The sequence below is a fragment of the Ixodes scapularis genome, unplaced genomic scaffold (genome assembly GCF_016920785.2).
Source record: "Ixodes scapularis isolate PalLabHiFi unplaced genomic scaffold, ASM1692078v2 PGA_scaffold1__304_contigs__length_218370807, whole genome shotgun sequence".
Classification (NCBI taxonomy): Eukaryota; Metazoa; Arthropoda; class Arachnida; order Ixodida; family Ixodidae; genus Ixodes; species Ixodes scapularis.
Window position 1 is genome coordinate 148,073,822 of NW_024609846.1, and position 17,428 is coordinate 148,091,249.

Sequence of the window (17,428 nt, forward strand, 5' to 3'; positions counted from 1 at the left end):
TTTTCTCCTGTGTGATGAATCACAGATCACTATACTGTTATAATATCAAGAACTTCAATATCTGAATCGAGCAAAGCGGTTAGGTTGTTTTCTAGGATTTGTTGAACAACGGCTCCAATAGCGGCTAACTTGAGGGACATGTCCTTCTTAGGCTTGCGTTTCTTCTGCAAGAAACAACAGGCTAGTTTAGAGTCGTCGCAATAAAACTCAACGTTCATTGCTTACCTTCGGTTTTTCCGGAATGATCACGCAGTCGTCTCCTGGGGCCTCCAACTTGGGGACATATTTCGGGCAGGAGAATAGGTCCAAGAAAACTGGGTCTAATTTCATCATGAAGTTTAACCTGTACATAGGGGACAAATATGAAATTATTTGTTTCCCCGCATTTTTCGCTAAGTTTTTATTTATTTCTCTCGCTTTTTTTAAAAAGTAGCTTTGCGCAATTTGTAACTTTGCTTTTTCCCTTCATAACGAAGATGTTATGCTTCAAATGTGACCACATAACTTTGGAGATGGAGCATAGAGAACTGTGCACTTCTCTACGTTGAGAGACACCCCTTTAAGGTTACTCGATGTACGCACTTTAGAATATAGGGTACGTATTGGTGCCATTAAGAACAACTCCCACGCCATTCTAGATTTTAAAGTTCAATTAAGTTAATGTAAGCTTAATTTTCGATAAACAACAACATTACAATTTGCTTGATTCTATTCATCTTCTATCTTCTCTTCATATTGCCACGCGCGTCGGCGAGCGACCGCGTGCGTGGCCGAGTGATTACCACGCTTGACTGTCGCGCGGAAAGTCTAGGTTCAATTCCAGTCAGTGCAATGTTTTGTTTATTTATCATTTCAACATTGCGTTCTCGTGAGTTCGAGAACATTCTCGACTGATCGAGTTCCGAATGTTCTAGTCGCCGAACGTTCGAGGCCGATTGTTCCAGAAGCCAACACGCGTACATAAGGGGCTCCGCGTTGCGATCTGCGGATAGAGAAAGGAACGTAAAGAGCGGACACTCGAGCCGTTTTCCGGCCCAGGAGCTAGGTAATCTACTGGCCGTTGGGAGGCGCATGAGTGCCAATTAATTTAGAAGTGAATTTTGTTTGTTTGGTATGTGTGCCACCAACGCGAATTGCTATTGTTAAGATGTCGCTTTCGGTAGCATAGAGGACAGGAAAAGTGATGACAGACAGACGATATAATGATGTATGGATGCCGAGCCGGCCCGTGGGGCCTGGTGTGAGATGGTCGTGCACGCCACTGCCCCGTGTTAGACTTCATCTTCCCTACAGTATTATTACTATCGCCCGTGTTACTCAGAACGTTCTGCTATCTTTTTGGCAGCTCTACGACGTTTATGTTCATTGTGAATTTACGCTGTGTATGTGTTTGTTTTTCTTTAAAGTATACCCACAACTCGCAATGTTGATGTTCCTTGCAGAAGCCCCTTTCTAACCGGTTGTTTTCTTTCCCGTTTGTGCCACAACAAGACGCGTCAGAAAATCTCAGTTTCCTCGGGACTGGTATTCTTTTAAATATTTTTCTTTACTTGTACGGTACACTATACTCCGTCACCCTCGGCCGGCACCCGAGGGTGACCAAAACAGCTCTGCTCAACGTTGGGAGCGTGTCCCTCCACCCTTCTGGCTTAGCCTCTGGTAGCGTCAAGTCACCTCCAGAAGCTTCCTATCTCCACGATTTAGCAGATGACAGCGAAAGCGCAAATACTTCGAGCGACGTAAAGATGCATGTTTTGCACTGCTCGATTGTCTCCATCACCTCGTAGCCTTGGCTGAGGGCGGACTTTATGTGAAACGGTGTATAGGTGCGGAGTTTTGTGTTCCCTCACCACGATCGTGTGTACGACACCGAGGTTATCCGACTGAAATCAACGGCACACGCTGCAGGGACGACTGGATACAGTCGCACCTCAGTCTCCGTCTTGTTTTTTAGCTGCGAGCTAATGGAACCAATTAAGCGGCGTGAAAAGCCAACGTCAGTGGGCATTTTTTTAAGGTGAAAGCATTAACTGTACCATGGAGCGAAGCCCGCGCTGTCTGTAACGGTCGTCTGTAACCATCTTTAGCAGAAAAAAGGGCACCTAAATTTGCATTCCCAGATGACCTGTCACCGAAGCCGGCGGGGGCGTTCAAGGTCAAAGCTGATGCGCATCAGAAATAAGACGCAAAGAAAAGCACAGCAACGCAATGCATCGTCACGAAAGCCATCATGAAGCCGGCAGGGTTCTTCGCGCCTGCGCAGTAGGGGAGCGTGATGTCACCGCCGGAGCGCCGTATGCGATAGAAAGACGTGGCGCGCTGCTTGTAGGAATGCGCTGCGTGTCAGGATGCTTTTGCATTCTTACACGTAAGCAGTTTTTAGTGTCTCTGCCGAATCGTTTTGTTTATGATTGGTTCAGCAATAATAGGTAACGTGCAGAAACATGGCGAACACCATGATAGTGCGCTTTCCACGCCGTCTGATTAGTCCCTAATGCTGGCAGGGTCGGCTGCTCCGTGGCTGAAGGTGAAACGAGGTATAATAGCCACACTTTCGTAATGAATGAAGACGCTCTTCAAATGTATTTACGAAATATATTTCCTTCCTCAAAAATGCAACAATTCCGCTGCTTGATTTATGTGCACAATTGTTTTGGTTGTTGTAACTAGATATTTGCTTATTTTATGACACAAACAAAAAATCCCGAACGTGGCACCGTCGACGTTTTGGTGAAATATACAGAACATTGCATTTTAGGATTCATTATAAATGTTCCGTACTAAATACTGTACGCCTTCAATATTTACATGTGATATTGATTGGTACCACTTTTGTTTATTTTCACAAAATAACTTATATTACTTTTTTTAATTTTGTCAAAAATACATTTTTTTATATTTTTAGTCCGCCTTATTCAAAGAAGAATTTTTTAGATTTATTTTTATTACTTCTTATTATTCCCAGTGATTTGAAGTCATGAACTCTTTATTGGTTGAATCAAAGTTTCTTTTTTTTCTTGAATCTTTTTAGAAGTTATCAAACACGCACTAATGGATCCGAACAGGGGAAATGGAAGTTTCGCAAGTTTGCTTCAGTGCAATGTTCTTATGCTTAATATACTAAGGGCAAGGGAGTTGGGAGTGCTTGGAAGGTGAAGGGTTGGTGGGAGCTGGCAGTGGGAGGAAGGCGTGGGGAGCGGGCTCAGTGGCCGTGCCGCCATTAGGAAAAAATGTCTTTCCCTATCCCCCTTTTACGCTGTGCCGACGCTCCAACTATGCGTTTTTTAAAAAAATAATTATTTGAGTTTGTAAGTTTGAGTGGGGCTGCATATTTTTGTGCAAGTCAGTTTAGTATATATATATATATATATATATATATATATATATTATTTCTGTGTCTCCTCGTGTTTGTGTTTTTCTGCTTGTCATGTTGTTTCCCTGCCGTAGGGTGTGCCGACACGATCCTTACGTCTGTTAAAAAAAAACAGAAAACGACACCTACAACCGGTAGACGTGAAGTTGTAGCCAGCATTCCAGTGACCTACTCCAGTTGTTTACAGTACAAGTTTCTTGTCTTCAGTTTTATCAATGACCGACGATGACAGGTTTGATGAAGCCTCCTTGAGATGGTCAAGATAAACAGAAGATGTATCAAAATTAACGTCTTCGCTCGGATTATCATCTCAACGTCGGTCGGCTGATGTCAATCTTGTTTTCTCTTAGCGCTGCCGTGATAAATAATACTGATATAATCTGCCAGAATTGATTCGAACTCCTGGGTGAGAAACTTTCTGCGCCTTGCGATAGGGATTTGAGCTCAAGTTCGTGCCATGTGCTATTTACGAGCACGATGTGGTAAGACATCCTGAAGAAGGCATTCTCGGGAGCGGACTAGACACGACTCCTCGGGAATTCACGTCCTCAAAAAACACGAAATTTCGACAGTCAGAGCTGAAATGAAAGCTTGGCAAAATAGAAATAGCATTTAGTTTAAATTTTTTATCAACATAGCTACAGCCTATTAGACTAACCCAAGCAGCTAAAACTTCCCTACCAATGCTTCAGCTCTACTTATGATGAGAGAAGGAACAATGTGCGTCAAGATTTTGTGAAGGCGGTGTTCCATCGAAAGTGATGCCAGCTCCAGATACTGACTCATGTCAACGTTACGATAATCTAGGCGAAAGGATGAATTGCCGTAGTGTCAAAACACTTGTGGCGAAATGTGGAGAACCGGCAGACCCACTTAAGTGCGTAGAAATTAGGAGATCTTTTCTGCGGGTGGACGATAAGCGCTGTTTGTACAGACCGCGCAAACATCTAGAAAAGGTCGCTCTTTAAACAAGTAGAGGTATTGCACTTGGCCACTAAGTACTGCACAAGGACGAACTTGATTGTTTAAATGAAGGTGAAACATAAAATGTGCCCTGTAAATCATTAGGATTGCAACATAGAACTCGTAGTCAGAATATAGGCCATAAGTTGTGTTTGGTAGACGTATCTGATGTTACTGAAAGCCATCACCTAGACTAAGGGATTACAGCATTTCATTCCCTCTGTTTATAATGAATAAGGATTAACTCGGACTAAAGAGTATAAACCTACGTGTTCAATACAAATTTCTATCTCTCTTTCTATTTTTCTGCTCAGAAATCAGATTACAAAGCAAGAGCTAATCTCAATAAGCCTCCGTGAAAGCACACCTCAGCAGAATTAAGTTGAGGAACTTTACAGCTCGAAAACCTTCATTCCGATATATAGCTTCATTTTATAGCGACCATCATAGGGAGACTCGAAAAATAAAAAATCTGTGAACGTCAGCCATTGAGAAAACTAGACACACGCAATTTCGAATCCAAAAAGCTGAAGCAGGGTTTGGAACGCTATGTACAATACCAGGGCTATGTAATTTAGATCTAGTCTTCTAGTTTTAACATCCGCTGGGATTATGTGGTACACTTTTCGGGTGGGAAAGAGCCCAAAAAGCAGAAAACACAAAAAATAAGGGATACAAAAATATTACTTAAACTAAACTGAGATAAACGCCAGTTCTGCCTAAACAACGGAGACGTGAAGGAAGACATTCTTTTCTGATAGCAGCACGTTTACGTAGCCCTCTCCCCTCCACGCTCTTCAAAGCTAGTTCCTGCCGCCACTTCACCTCACAAACACGTGCAACACCACTGTCCTTCAAAATTTTGAGCCTGAAAAGCCTTCCAGTAAAGCCAACTTGCAAAACAACCATGTTGTCGATTTTGGTCCATTGATGCGTGTTTGATGACATCTAGAGAAAAGATACAAAACAAAGGGGAATTCTGGTTAAGCAAACGAAAAAAAGTTAACATAGGAAATATTCAAACAAAAGTAAGCAACAAAAAAAAAAAAAAAAAAACATAATGTATGTTTCAGTAAAGCGGGCCTGAGAATGAATGAATTCATTATTTGATTAAATCTAATAAAAGAATATTTAAAAAAAAATATTTTTTGTGAAAATACATTAAACAAAAATAAACTTCTGTTTCTTTTGGTTGTTTTTTTACCACAACAGAACACTATTTTTAACACGTATTTTTAATAATAAGAAAAGTAAAACGGCAGGCAAGAGACTTCGGATATAGGGAGGGAGTAAAACTCGTGACTGGGGCTTAGGTCTCTGCCTCTTGCGCCCCCCGTGGTCTCAGTATCTGAATAACACTGGGGTGCACTATTGCCGGTCAGCGCTCAGTGCGTTTTCAACAGGCGTCAAAAAACGGTGCGTGGAGAAAGCGTGCGCTTACATTCTCTTTCTTTAACCTACGTTCTAATTATTTATTTAGAAATGTCCTGGTGTTCTTATTTATATCTAACTTCCATTTATACCTGAAATTTTTATTCTATCGTTCGCCAATGGCTCAACCGAAGCTCGACTTGTTTGTAGCCTCGAAAATATGAATGTAGAAACCGTATTTATTATTTATTTGTCACGTGTAACTAACTGCCCTGTCTTACTAACTTCGTATACCACGAAGTTAGGCTGGGATGTCTAGATGTTCCTAAATCAATTCTTATTTCAAGTTTGGTCAGGTGCCTGACGACTTCGAGAGCTTCGCGATTCCAATAGAATCAAGCGTCAGCCGCAAAGACGCTTTTATCTTTCTCCAGGGGAAAGAACACTTTCATCACTCCGCTGGAGAATCACGATGCAGCGCATCAAGGATCCAAGAGGCACAATTCTTCACTCCCATTCAATGCCTCAGTTGGAAGGGTGTTGTTCATGGTGGCAGTCGACATATTCACAAAGAAACGAAGCAAGACGTCTGACGAAATTTTTGAGAGACAGCTTGTACTTACGATACTCAAAGTCAATGAAGTGTTACTGGGGGCAGCAATAAGCACTTAAATTACCATCTTTCCGTTTGTTTCTTATTCAACGACAGCAATGTTTGGAATAACGTCACAAAAATGACGCATTACATTTTGCTGTAACGGCCACATACTTTTATGGAAGGGTAATTGAAACGGTAAATAATAACAATTTAGCCTGGAGTAATTGTAAATGTATTTCCTTACATTTTTGTAAAGTATGCAAATCTGATATCGTCTATGTTTCCTTTGCGAGATTTATCGCTGTAACCTAATACTTTCCCAGGCGCAATGCTTAGAACCGTCTGGCATATCAACATACTCCAATCATCAAATAGAACTAAGGATCCTCCGTTACAGCACATCTACTTTTAATGCAGAAGTAAGATTCTGATTAGAGGTGACTTCACTCCGCCAAATGTTACTTGGCCAGAAGATGAACTCTCCTGTCAAGGCAGTGAAATATCTGATGCGCTTTGTGACTTAGCGTTTTGTCGCTGCCTTCCATATCGTGTGAAGCATCTGGCACGGGTTACTGCAACATCTAGCACGTTGCTAGATCTTTTATTTGTGAGTAAACAGTTTGATGACTGTGAGGTTACAGTTTATGAAGAAATATCAGATCATACGTTTGTGTTTTTCAATGTGCTTTCAATGAATACTAGAGGGACACGGCTGGATGGAAGATACATTTTGATCACTAAAGGGCTAATGACGAGTGGGTAATTTACGATCTTGAACAACACCTAGATTGGTTCAACAATATTACAGATGTAAACGAATTGTGGCGAAACTTTTAAAGACTAATATGCAATTGCTTTTCAAACTTTATACTCCAAGAAGCCAAAAAAAAGAAAGATTGGACGTCAAAACCCTTGGATCCAAGACGAAACACTGCAGGTAAAACACAAACTCTAAAGGATTCGTAAGCGTGGTTCACCTATGATTACTGAAGTCTAGAAAATTGAAAAATCTACTAAAGGAGGCTAAAAAAACTAATTCTACATTATGACTGCCTGGATTTATGCTATCATCGCCAAAAAGGTTATAGTATTACCCCGCGACGTCTAAAGCCAGCATAAGGCAGGTATCCTTCAATAATAGAAATATTTAGGTTAATATGTGACGTAAATTTACTAAATTTTTTCAGTCACTTTTCACAAGGAATTCAAGCGAGCCAAGCAGTATTCCAGGACGCGAGGGTTTGTTAAACGTAAGCAACTTGATATTTGAAAACGGTTTTGTGTCATTACTCTTATCAGTACATGATAGGAGAGCGATGGGATCAGGTGGAATACTGAACGCATTTCATAAAAATACGCCGGATGGTCCGCGAAATACCTGATGTGCGTATTTTTCAAATCAATCGAACATGCCTATCTGCCGGACGACTGGTTGATAGCTAAAATTGTTCATGCCAAAAAAGTGGCGGCAGCCATTTAATCGAAAATTATCGCTCTATTTCTTTAACTTGAACGTCCACTAAATTGCTGGAGCCTATTTTGAACAAGCAACTCGCTACCTTCTTAGAACAAAGTGACACACTCGGTTCCAACCAAATGGCTTCCGCAGAAAACTGTATACAACAACACAAATAATGGAATGCTACGATGATATATGTACATATGTTAATGTTCGTCAAAAGGTGGGTGCTGTATTAATTGACCTATCAAAGGTGAGGCAGCGGCGGGAGTGCGAAGCTCGGCGCGGCGCGTGCTGAAATCACCTCTCCTCTCAGCATCATCATCCCCCTAGCTGCGGGCACCAGCTGACGACGTTAGGTCTAACGTTACGCTTAACGTTAGGCCTAACCTCAGGCGAGCGCATACCCGAGTCCACCCTCACATCAAACAGCTGCGCGCACCGGTTGACAACGTTAGACCTAAAAGCGTGATGATAGGCCTATCGTTTGGCCTAATGTCAAACCAGCGCATACACGCGTCCCCCCGTCCCGCTGCGCCGCCAGCAGTTCGGCCGGCTCCTTAGCAACGATGCCGCCGTTGCTAATGGAGCCACATGACGAGTCGCAGCCAATAGGAATTTAGGAGCCGTCTCGCTCGGCCTATATTAATTTAGTTGCCGCTTTTCGTTGCTATAGACAACGGTTACAGAAAACGTCGGCTTCGCTTCATTGGACACTTAATGCTTTCACATTAAACATAATCGAAATTAAAAGACACGGAATGAGAGAACCACGAAGGCAAAAATGGGAAGTAAATTGAGCACAAAGGATGGAGTCTCTACACAAAGCCCGTGCTCAAGTTATGGTAATGACAAATTTGTTTTTTAGAGCGGAGCTGTTAAGGGCTAGTTTCTTTAGGATCGTGTCCCTGGACAAATTAATCTCGACACAACCTCTGGATAGCTACCGCCATCAATAAGCGACAGTGGCATCCAGACAACAGGCTTGCCGGTTGTCTGGTTGCCGCCGTCACTCATCGATGGCGGCAACATTTCTTCGGGAGAAGAAGAGCGGCAGCGGAAGGAGCGGCCACTTGCGCAGCAGAGCGAATGGTTCCGAAACCGCCGCGAAGCAGTTTTCGCCTGAGGTTCCACTGCGTCGTGCGCGTCAGATTCCCTTACGAAAGAAGAGCAGATCGCCCGCCTGGAAAGCTACCGCCGAGAACAGAGCTACAGCTCCGCTGCTCTCCCTTCTTCACAAGACTAGAAAGACTGAAAGTTTTTCTTTCTTCGTTCTAAGCATATCGTGCAAGATTTAGTCTCAAATAGTTTTCGGCGAGCCAACGCGTTATCCACATACAAAAGTAAAGTGCAGTGCTCTTGAAATAGGAAGAATCTGTAAGCTAACTAGCGTGCACTCACGCGAGGCGTGACGTATTGCGTTACGCTTCTTGGTTCGTGATTGGTTTCTTGGCGTTCTTACAGACGGTTTCCGCTTTCTGATTGGCTCCGGAGACTCGATAAGATTATGGTGCCTGGAACGCGTGTCCGACTGATGTGTTTAGCGTCCTACATAGCCCATACATCAAAAGTGTTTTCGCTGCGGCAACAAATGACGTCACAGAAGCCGGAGTATTATGCTGTCGGAGGTCGCTATTATGGCGGTTGGCCTTACAAATGCCGGAGAAAAGAATGAGCGAAAGCGAGTCTCGCTGTGGTCGCGGCGTCCCAACTTATGGCTGCTGAAGCTTCCGTGCACTGTCACACCAGAGGGCGACCTCCAGCAGAACAGGCGTCTGCCATATATACACCACAGCTGCTGGAACGTCGCCAGGATTGTGACCGGCGACAGCATGGCACTTCTATGACGTCATCAGGCGGAAATCGAGGGACCACTTTTTGGGCGCAGTGAACACACCAGTCGGAGACGCGTTCCAGGCATAATAATAAGATAATAGAAATTCGCCGCACCCTGCCTTTCTTAAGCCGCCCTTTACTTTAGCATGTTGTTTGGATTTTTGTAGCAACATATACTGAAGAAAGCGCAATAAAGGAGAGAGCAGAAAACAAAACGCGTCTTCTGCTTCTCCATTTGTATGATTTCTTTTTTCACAATAGTCCGATAATGTCAGGCGCCTTTGTATTATCAGCCTTACCTTTCTTCACTCTCGGTGACAGTATAACTGTACCCAGCTCCTCTGCAGAAAAGCTGTAAAAAAAAGCATATGATAAACGTATTTATTTACAAGCTAAGAGCTCGTACCCTTTCGCTTTCGTTCTTTTTTTATGTTTAGAAACCGGCCATATAAATATATTAGGATATCTATCACACGTAAATTGTGGGATAGAGAAATCATAGAAACTTAAGAGTAACTTCTATCTCATGCGCTGGATGAACTTCGAGCAACCTGAGTGGTGCCATCGTCGAAAGAAAACGTTAGAGTGAGTTCAATTCACAGTGCTCAACTTGTAAGCAGTGCAGGCAATCGTGTTCAGTATTGTAACTTCAATAACAAGTATCTACTTTTAGTAATGATGAATGTTAAGGACGGTCAATATTTTCGTCTATCTTTTGTGACTAGTTTCTGGTGCCGGTGAGCCTTATTCGCGCGTCGTAACATTTTGCTTAGTGCGATTTTCTTGTTATATTTAAAGCGATGTATCCTTTTTAACACCTGTTTTTTTTCTTCTTATACACTGCCACATACTGTATTAGGCCCGAACTATTCTAGTCCCACAAAGTAGTAAAAGCATCTTTAAATAAAAAAGAAAATATTATAACTCCATAAATATTGCGCCTTTCAGGCGTTTCATTCTAGTTTCATCATTTTTTTTCTCTCTATTTGGGAATTGAAACGTAGTAGCTCAACTTCTAGACCGATATCGAGGAGTCCCCGTTTTTTTTTTTTTTTTTTCGCATGCTTGAAATGTCTATTAGAAAGTTACGCTCTTTCTTTCGGAACATGCCGTGATCTGGCATTTATCCCGAAAAACGATGGAGTTAGCTCTTCTTGCATACGTTCTGTGTAAAACAATGACGGCACGTATGGCTCCCTTGGGAGGGAAATAGAGGAAGTTCGGACAGATATCAAGCGATTTGGGGAATCTAAAGTGATAGGTTTCTTGTGCCAATCGGACGCCAAGGTCTGTTTCGAGTGACGTACAGTGGGCGGCAACATTAGTTGGCTTCACCGAGCTCCAGCAGGCGGTCTAAAATCTCTCATGGTCCGATTCCGACATTCTATTCAGTGAATTAACTGTCAAAATTGTTCGTTTAATAAGTATCCGGTTGAATATATTGGATAAATTTATGCTCTTGAACCATAAGGTTTTTATACCCAATACGTGGCAGTGTTTCTATATTCGCTCGACATCTTTTGCTGTGTGATGGATTGTAAAATCCGCAAGCATTGGTAACGAAGAAGAGCATGCCTAGAGGTGGGACTTTCAAACATGAAGGTCAGCATTCGTAGTTAAAACAAGCCTGCGCTTGAGCAGTGCACTCATGGGAGCCCAAGACATATAACCCGGGAGGATGATCTACAACGCCTTTGAGAGAGACAAATGCAAACTACTACACAAACGTTTGTTCTAAACAACTAAATTCCCGATTATGCTTGTAAAATTCACAGCAAAAATAAGTGTTTGAGTTAACTTTCCTGGAGAACACCCCAGAGACTGCTCCAATCACTTATAACACAACAGGCTTTCCCGCTCATAATATTCCAAGTGCCAAATTTTAATCCGAGCGTCCCCGAATTTAATCCAGCTGTACACCAATTTAATCCAAGTGCCCATGAGTTTAATCCGAGTTGTCAACTCTTTAATTCCAACGCCATTCATCTTAATTCAAAAGTCACTGAATTTAATTCGTTCATATGTGCGAATTACCTATGACTACCAAACCCGTATGTTAAAACGGTTTTAGAGGTCTAAGTTGCTTTAAGTCACGAATGACTTTTCACAGTATGTGTGCTTTGTGTGACTGTTCTCTCGTGTATTTAGAGGAATTTCGTAGACCTAATAAGTAAGCTCGAGGCGACTGATGAAGTTGCTTCGCTGAATTTAGAATAGTAACGAAAATTTTCAAGAGGCTTGACAGTGAAACAATGTTTTGCTGTCAAGCCCGTGTGAGTCGCCCTATTATTTGAGGCACGCTCAATTTAATTTCGTGGAAGATAATGTAGAAAGGTTTCGAATTAGTTCCAGACTCGATACTGAACCCGCACGACGTCGACCGCTACACACCGTTTCACAATTAGCCCGACCTCAGCCTGCGCGACGATTCGAGGGTGCCGAACGGACAGCGACAAAACATAAATGCTTCGTCATGGCGCTCGCCTGTTTGTGCGTTTTTTTGATCCCAGGTTAAACCAATGACGCACCTAAAAAGAACGCAGTATTATGGGACATCTACGGTGCCTGATTGGTTTATTGGAGGATAGGCGAACGCACAAAGACTATTTGCCCCCTAACGATGCGCTTTTTGCCGTCGCTTGTTTTGCCTAAAGACCCTAGATAAGACCTTCCTGCAACTAGCGGCATTCTTCGAAGCGCTGACTGCCTGACAGTGCATGTTTTAGGAAGCAAATGGCGGCGCACAGCAGAGGTTTGAAGTGAATGCCGCCAGTTTGTTCCAGTGGAATGTGATTTTTGTTTTTATAGCTTGTCATTACTTGTAAAAGAAGCATCAAGAGACTATACTCCGGCTCCATCTAATTGTACCGTTGGCTGCGGTAGGACTCAATGTGAAACGGGGTTTGGTTGTTTCAGGCTCCGTGACAGTCTGTGACCCAAGCCGTCCTACTCCGCGCAACCAACTTGGGGCGGCGGGACCACATGGAGACGCAGCGAGGACAACGATGACTGCTACCCAATCTGCGGATGAGAACCTTCCAAGTATAACACCTGACGCTCCTCTGGCTGTAGGCCTTCAAAGTTTGGTCGAATTACTTGCTCCATTGTTGCACAGAGTGAACGCTTTAGCCGAGGCCGCTACACCGCCCATTACGTTGCCATTCGTTACGTATTATAAGCCGCGTGTTATTCGCTTTTACACGGCAAGTTTTCCAGCGTTCGTGTCTGCCAACGTCCCGATGTCTGAAGACGACCTTTGGCCGAACGAATAATCATAAACGGGTAGACTGCTTAATGTTGTGAAAAATGACGTGTATAAGTTTGGATTATACAGACTCCAACCTGCAGTTAGGTGTTTCTTAGCGTTTCTAGATGTTTTGCCGAGTTCTATTAACATCTTAAAGTCACAAGCAGCATCGCTACATACACAACGGTTTCCAATCAGGCTTGCTTCGTCATGTATGATGTTTGCTGTTGTAAACAAAACGGCGGCAGGTGTCAAGTGACGTTCTCACGCAACCTCGGAGCTAAAATTATATAAAACGTTGCATACTGGAATGTTTTAAGTAAACTTTATAATGATCGTGACTTCGAGCAGTTGCGTGGCAGCTTCTGGTATGTGTCAAGTGAGTTACTTTCGAAGTTATTTTGATAGAGTATAGTATTCAGTAATTATACACACCTGTCCATAAGTGTAGTAGAAGAGTTTCTCAGAAGTAATAGACTGGTCACCTGGGAGGGCGTAATCCACATTCTCGTCCTTTATTGCTTCAACGTATGCCTGTTGTTTGGTTAAAACATTACACAAAATAAACATTTTGAATACTAAATATTTGTGCTCAAGAACTTGAAGGGCTCGGGGTACGGTTTAAACAACACAAAAACAGACAAACAGAGGAGAAAAACCATATCATATATAAGAACCAACTAGCCCACTTTTCGAATCTGTTGAAGGGCACATAACTTATTATAAAATCATAAAGGCGCGATAATAGCAGTGCAATTATATGCTTCAAATATCTTGCCTGTAAACGTTAATGTATTTGTTTGTTTGTTTATTTGTCTAGTTTTCTTTAGGACGGGCCTCAAAAGAAGTACCAGTGCCAAAGGCCGCTCGAGCCTGCCGAGGCACTCGTCCCTTACAGTTCAACCCAACAATAAAAAGGTGCACCAAAAAACCCATAAACTACATAATATTAGCAAGTACATAACAAGGTATGACTATACGATATACGCATGTGAAACACAGAAATCGCCACTGAAAATTAACATAGCCAAAAATTTGTGACAGGCGCCTCTAATTCACTTATGTGCCCCCACATGGCGTACTAACCTTTAACTTTTACGCCGTGTGCACATCCGTGCCAAGGCAGAGTGTGTTCCGAGTCGAAAAACAAAAACAAAAAAACAGTATTTTCGAAGGTAAAAAAAGAAGATAACCAGTGTATTGCGGTTGGAGCATACTGATAACTTTATCATTATTTCTTCATGGCGATTGGATTAAGAATATCGGAACTTCTAAACAACTTCGGAGAAGTCATTGCACGCATTTTATATTTCTTACAGTTTCCTTGGAGTGCGATGTAGTTAGGTACTTACAGGTATAGTTCTGTTAAGAGTAAGTGTAGGGCGTGCAGCGTATGCTGCTATTGGTAATTGATTCCGCACAGGACGTATCTCAGGATGGATTGTCAGCTGATGTATGCAGGCACATAATTCTTTACGCGTTTATTTATCTCCACTTTCCGCCTCGTGCAATGTTGTCACCAATAACAAGAGTAGATAAATTTAGAACAATAAATAAATGTTTTATGAGGCGCACATGTACCTACAAATCTAAAGGGAAAGGTGCCACACATATTCCGTCTGCGACGGAAAGGTGAGTGAACCGAAGCAGCGTGTTACCGATACTTTCATGTACGTGACAAGTTGAGAAATTCTCTGACCAAGAACACTCGATGGCAGCCGTGAATCGGCAAGAATATTTTAGAATAGTAAAGAATTAATAAAAGAGGAATTCGGGCCTAGCGGAATCGCAACCCCATTCCTCTGCGTCAGAGCCGCATGCGTTGCAAATTCTGCCACGCACGTGGCTATTTCTTATTATTTTTTTTATTTGTACCATGACACGACGCGGTGACACGCAATCGGGATAAAAGATTAAAAACACCATCCATCTTGGCTATTGTCAAACGTGCTACAAGTATTTGAGGGTAAAGACCTCAAGAAGTTGCAGCCACTCAGGTGTCGGTTGCCGGTCCCTATACAGTTTTTTAAAAAGCACACATGAGCTCAACTAAATACTTTGTATGTACGGAGCAAACATTGATATTCCCGTGGCTTACCGCCATGCGGCAACGCCATATTGCCGCGCGCGCAGCTGGCCAGGTAGGCAGCGCGGCCGTCGACTAAAGGTTATCGTGCTTGCCTCCAACGCAAAGAGCCAGGGTTCGATTCCTGGGAGTTATTCGTATTTATTTATTCTTTCAGTTTAATGTTCTGGTGAATTGAAGAACATTGTTGTTTATTCTAGGCCCGCATGTTCTACGCGTCGAACCTTCTACGCCGATTATTCCAGAAGCCCACGCCTGTGCAAAAGGGGCTTCGCGCAGCGAGCCAAAGTCAGTGTCGCCCTCACGTTCGATCCTGCTTTTACGCCGCCATCGACGCCCGCGACGCTCTATTTTTAACTTCTGTTCCCTTTGTTCCCTTTTTTGGGCACAAGTTCGCCCCATTAGACGTTTAGTTTACTTTGGTTTTCGTCGCGTCATCACTTGTCATTTGTGACATTTTGGTGGAGGTGCGGGGTAGTGCATCCTATGCCCGTTAAGCGTACCCCTCCGAAGACATCCCGGCCAAGCGACGTGCTCAGGGCCGGAAGAATACCCTTTGCCGAAAACGCCGAAGCTCTAAGAAGCCATCGTACCAGAGGTCAGTCCCCCGAATTGGGTCTCTTGCCCGAGAATCGGAGAAAGAAGATACCGACAATGACCACCCCGCCCGTCGTCGTCCTGCCCGTCGCTCCGCGGACACCTGCTCCCTTTCTTGGCGAGATTTATGAGGACGTCCGAAAACTGGATCAACCAGTACGATCACGTGGACCGCCACAAAAGGGTGGAGTGACGAGCGGCGCCTGCACAACCTCTATTTCTCGCTTGAAGGTCCTGCAAGGCACTGTTCGAAAACTACGAAGCCTCCCTCACTTCGTGGGACCGTTGCAAGAATGAGCTGACGCGTACCTTCGCCAGTTAACACCGAAGAGAGAGGGCCGAAGATCTGCTGCAATCGAGGACCCAGGGCCCCGGTGAGAGCGTCACAAGTTTTGTGCAAGACGTCCTGCGCTTGAGCTCCCGCGCTGACCCTCAGGCCACCGAGGAAAAGAAGCTGCGTATTCTGATGCGTGGCGTGAGGAACGACACCTTCGCTGGACTCGTACGCAACCCACCAAAAACCGTTTAAGAGTTCGTCACCGAGGTGACGAACATGGAGCGTGCCTTCCTTGCTAGGGAAAGTCACTACTATCGGCACTCGGGCGTCGCAGCTTCTGCTGCAATAAGCTACGACATCAGCCCTGGCATCCCCGGCATTCGCGACATTATTCGTGAAGTCTTCCGAGAGGAGCTTCGCAAGATGCTCCCCGCTTCGGATCGTCCATACTCAGTATCGCTCGCCGAGATCGTCCGAGGGGAGGTTCACCAAGCCTTCCAACCTGAAGTTCCCATGAACCCGACTACGCCAGAGGAACCGGCTTTGAGCTACGCCGCCATGGCCCGACGACCGCCGCAGGCTAACCGCCAGGAAACGGCGCCACTCCGACGAAACCCTCCGATGCCGAAGTATCGTCGAAGCCAGGAAGGACATGTCCAGGACGTCCGCCCGGAGCGACATTCGCCGAGGAAGACCAACGTGTGGAGAACGGCCGATCGACGCCCGTTGTGCTACCACTGCGGGGAGGCCGCCCAAATCTAGCGCAGTTGTCCCTACAGGCAAATAGGACTGCGCGGGTTCCGCCCTAATGACCCGCGCCCGAGGTACGGCGAACGCCCTCGCGACATCGAGGAGCACCTCCGACGTTCGCCCACCGCAGCACCGTCTCTCCGCCGTAAATTCCGCTCCCCATCGCAACGACGTTCAGTGACTCCAGTGCCACGACCCCGCCGAGAGAGCCTGTCGCCACTGCGTCGCCGGGAAAACTAAGTGTGGCAACGCCTGGAGGTGGCGTCGCCGAAGACGACCGAAGTAAAGAGCCTCCAAGAACGCCGGAGCGCTCTCACGTTCTCGACGCCACGCGTAGCAACGACGCCTTCGCAACGGTGTCCAACAACCTAAACGTCGTCATTGACGGCCACGACGCATCAGCGCTCGTGGACACCGGAGCAGACTACTCAATCTTGAGTGGAAGGCTCTCCCGCCGCCTTCGAAAAGTCATGACGCCGTGGGATGGACCTCAATACTAACCGCCATAGGACACCCCATTACACCAGTCGGAAGATGCACTGCTCGCGTCGAGATCCACGGCGAAACGCGCCCTGTGAAATTCGTCGTTCTGCAAGGCTGTGCGAGGGACGTTATCCTCGGAATAGACTTTCTCTGCGAGTATGGCATCGTCATACACGTCGGGGCAAACCAGTTGACGCTGCGAAAGCCTGTCCTGCCGCCGGTGGAGACCAACACGACGTCGACCGCGATCCGAGTTATCGACGACCATGTGAACCTACCGCCGAAGTCGAGTGTTTTTGTCACCGTCATAACCGACGCAGCCATGCACGGTGAAGCTCTTCTGGAAGGCAGCGTCAGCACCTAACAAAGGGCCGCGTCGAGGGGCTTC

At 44.7% G+C, this 17,428-nt stretch overlaps 1 protein-coding gene across 1 annotated transcript in view; it reads right to left on the bottom strand.

The window, feature by feature from the left end:
* Positions 1-29: 29 nt before the first annotated feature.
* LOC115323868 (neprilysin-11-like) overlaps positions 30-17,428 on the bottom strand; it is a 138,773-nt gene continuing 121,374 nt past the window's right edge. Inside the window, exons 18-21 of the mRNA XM_029984376.2 lie at positions 13,283-13,381; positions 9,900-9,952; positions 226-343; positions 30-164 (exon numbers count right to left, since the gene is read on the bottom strand). Of these exons, the coding sequence (XP_029840236.2) occupies positions 30-164; positions 226-343; positions 9,900-9,952; positions 13,283-13,381 (405 nt within the window). The remainder of the gene's footprint in view (positions 165-225; positions 344-9,899; positions 9,953-13,282; positions 13,382-17,428) is intronic.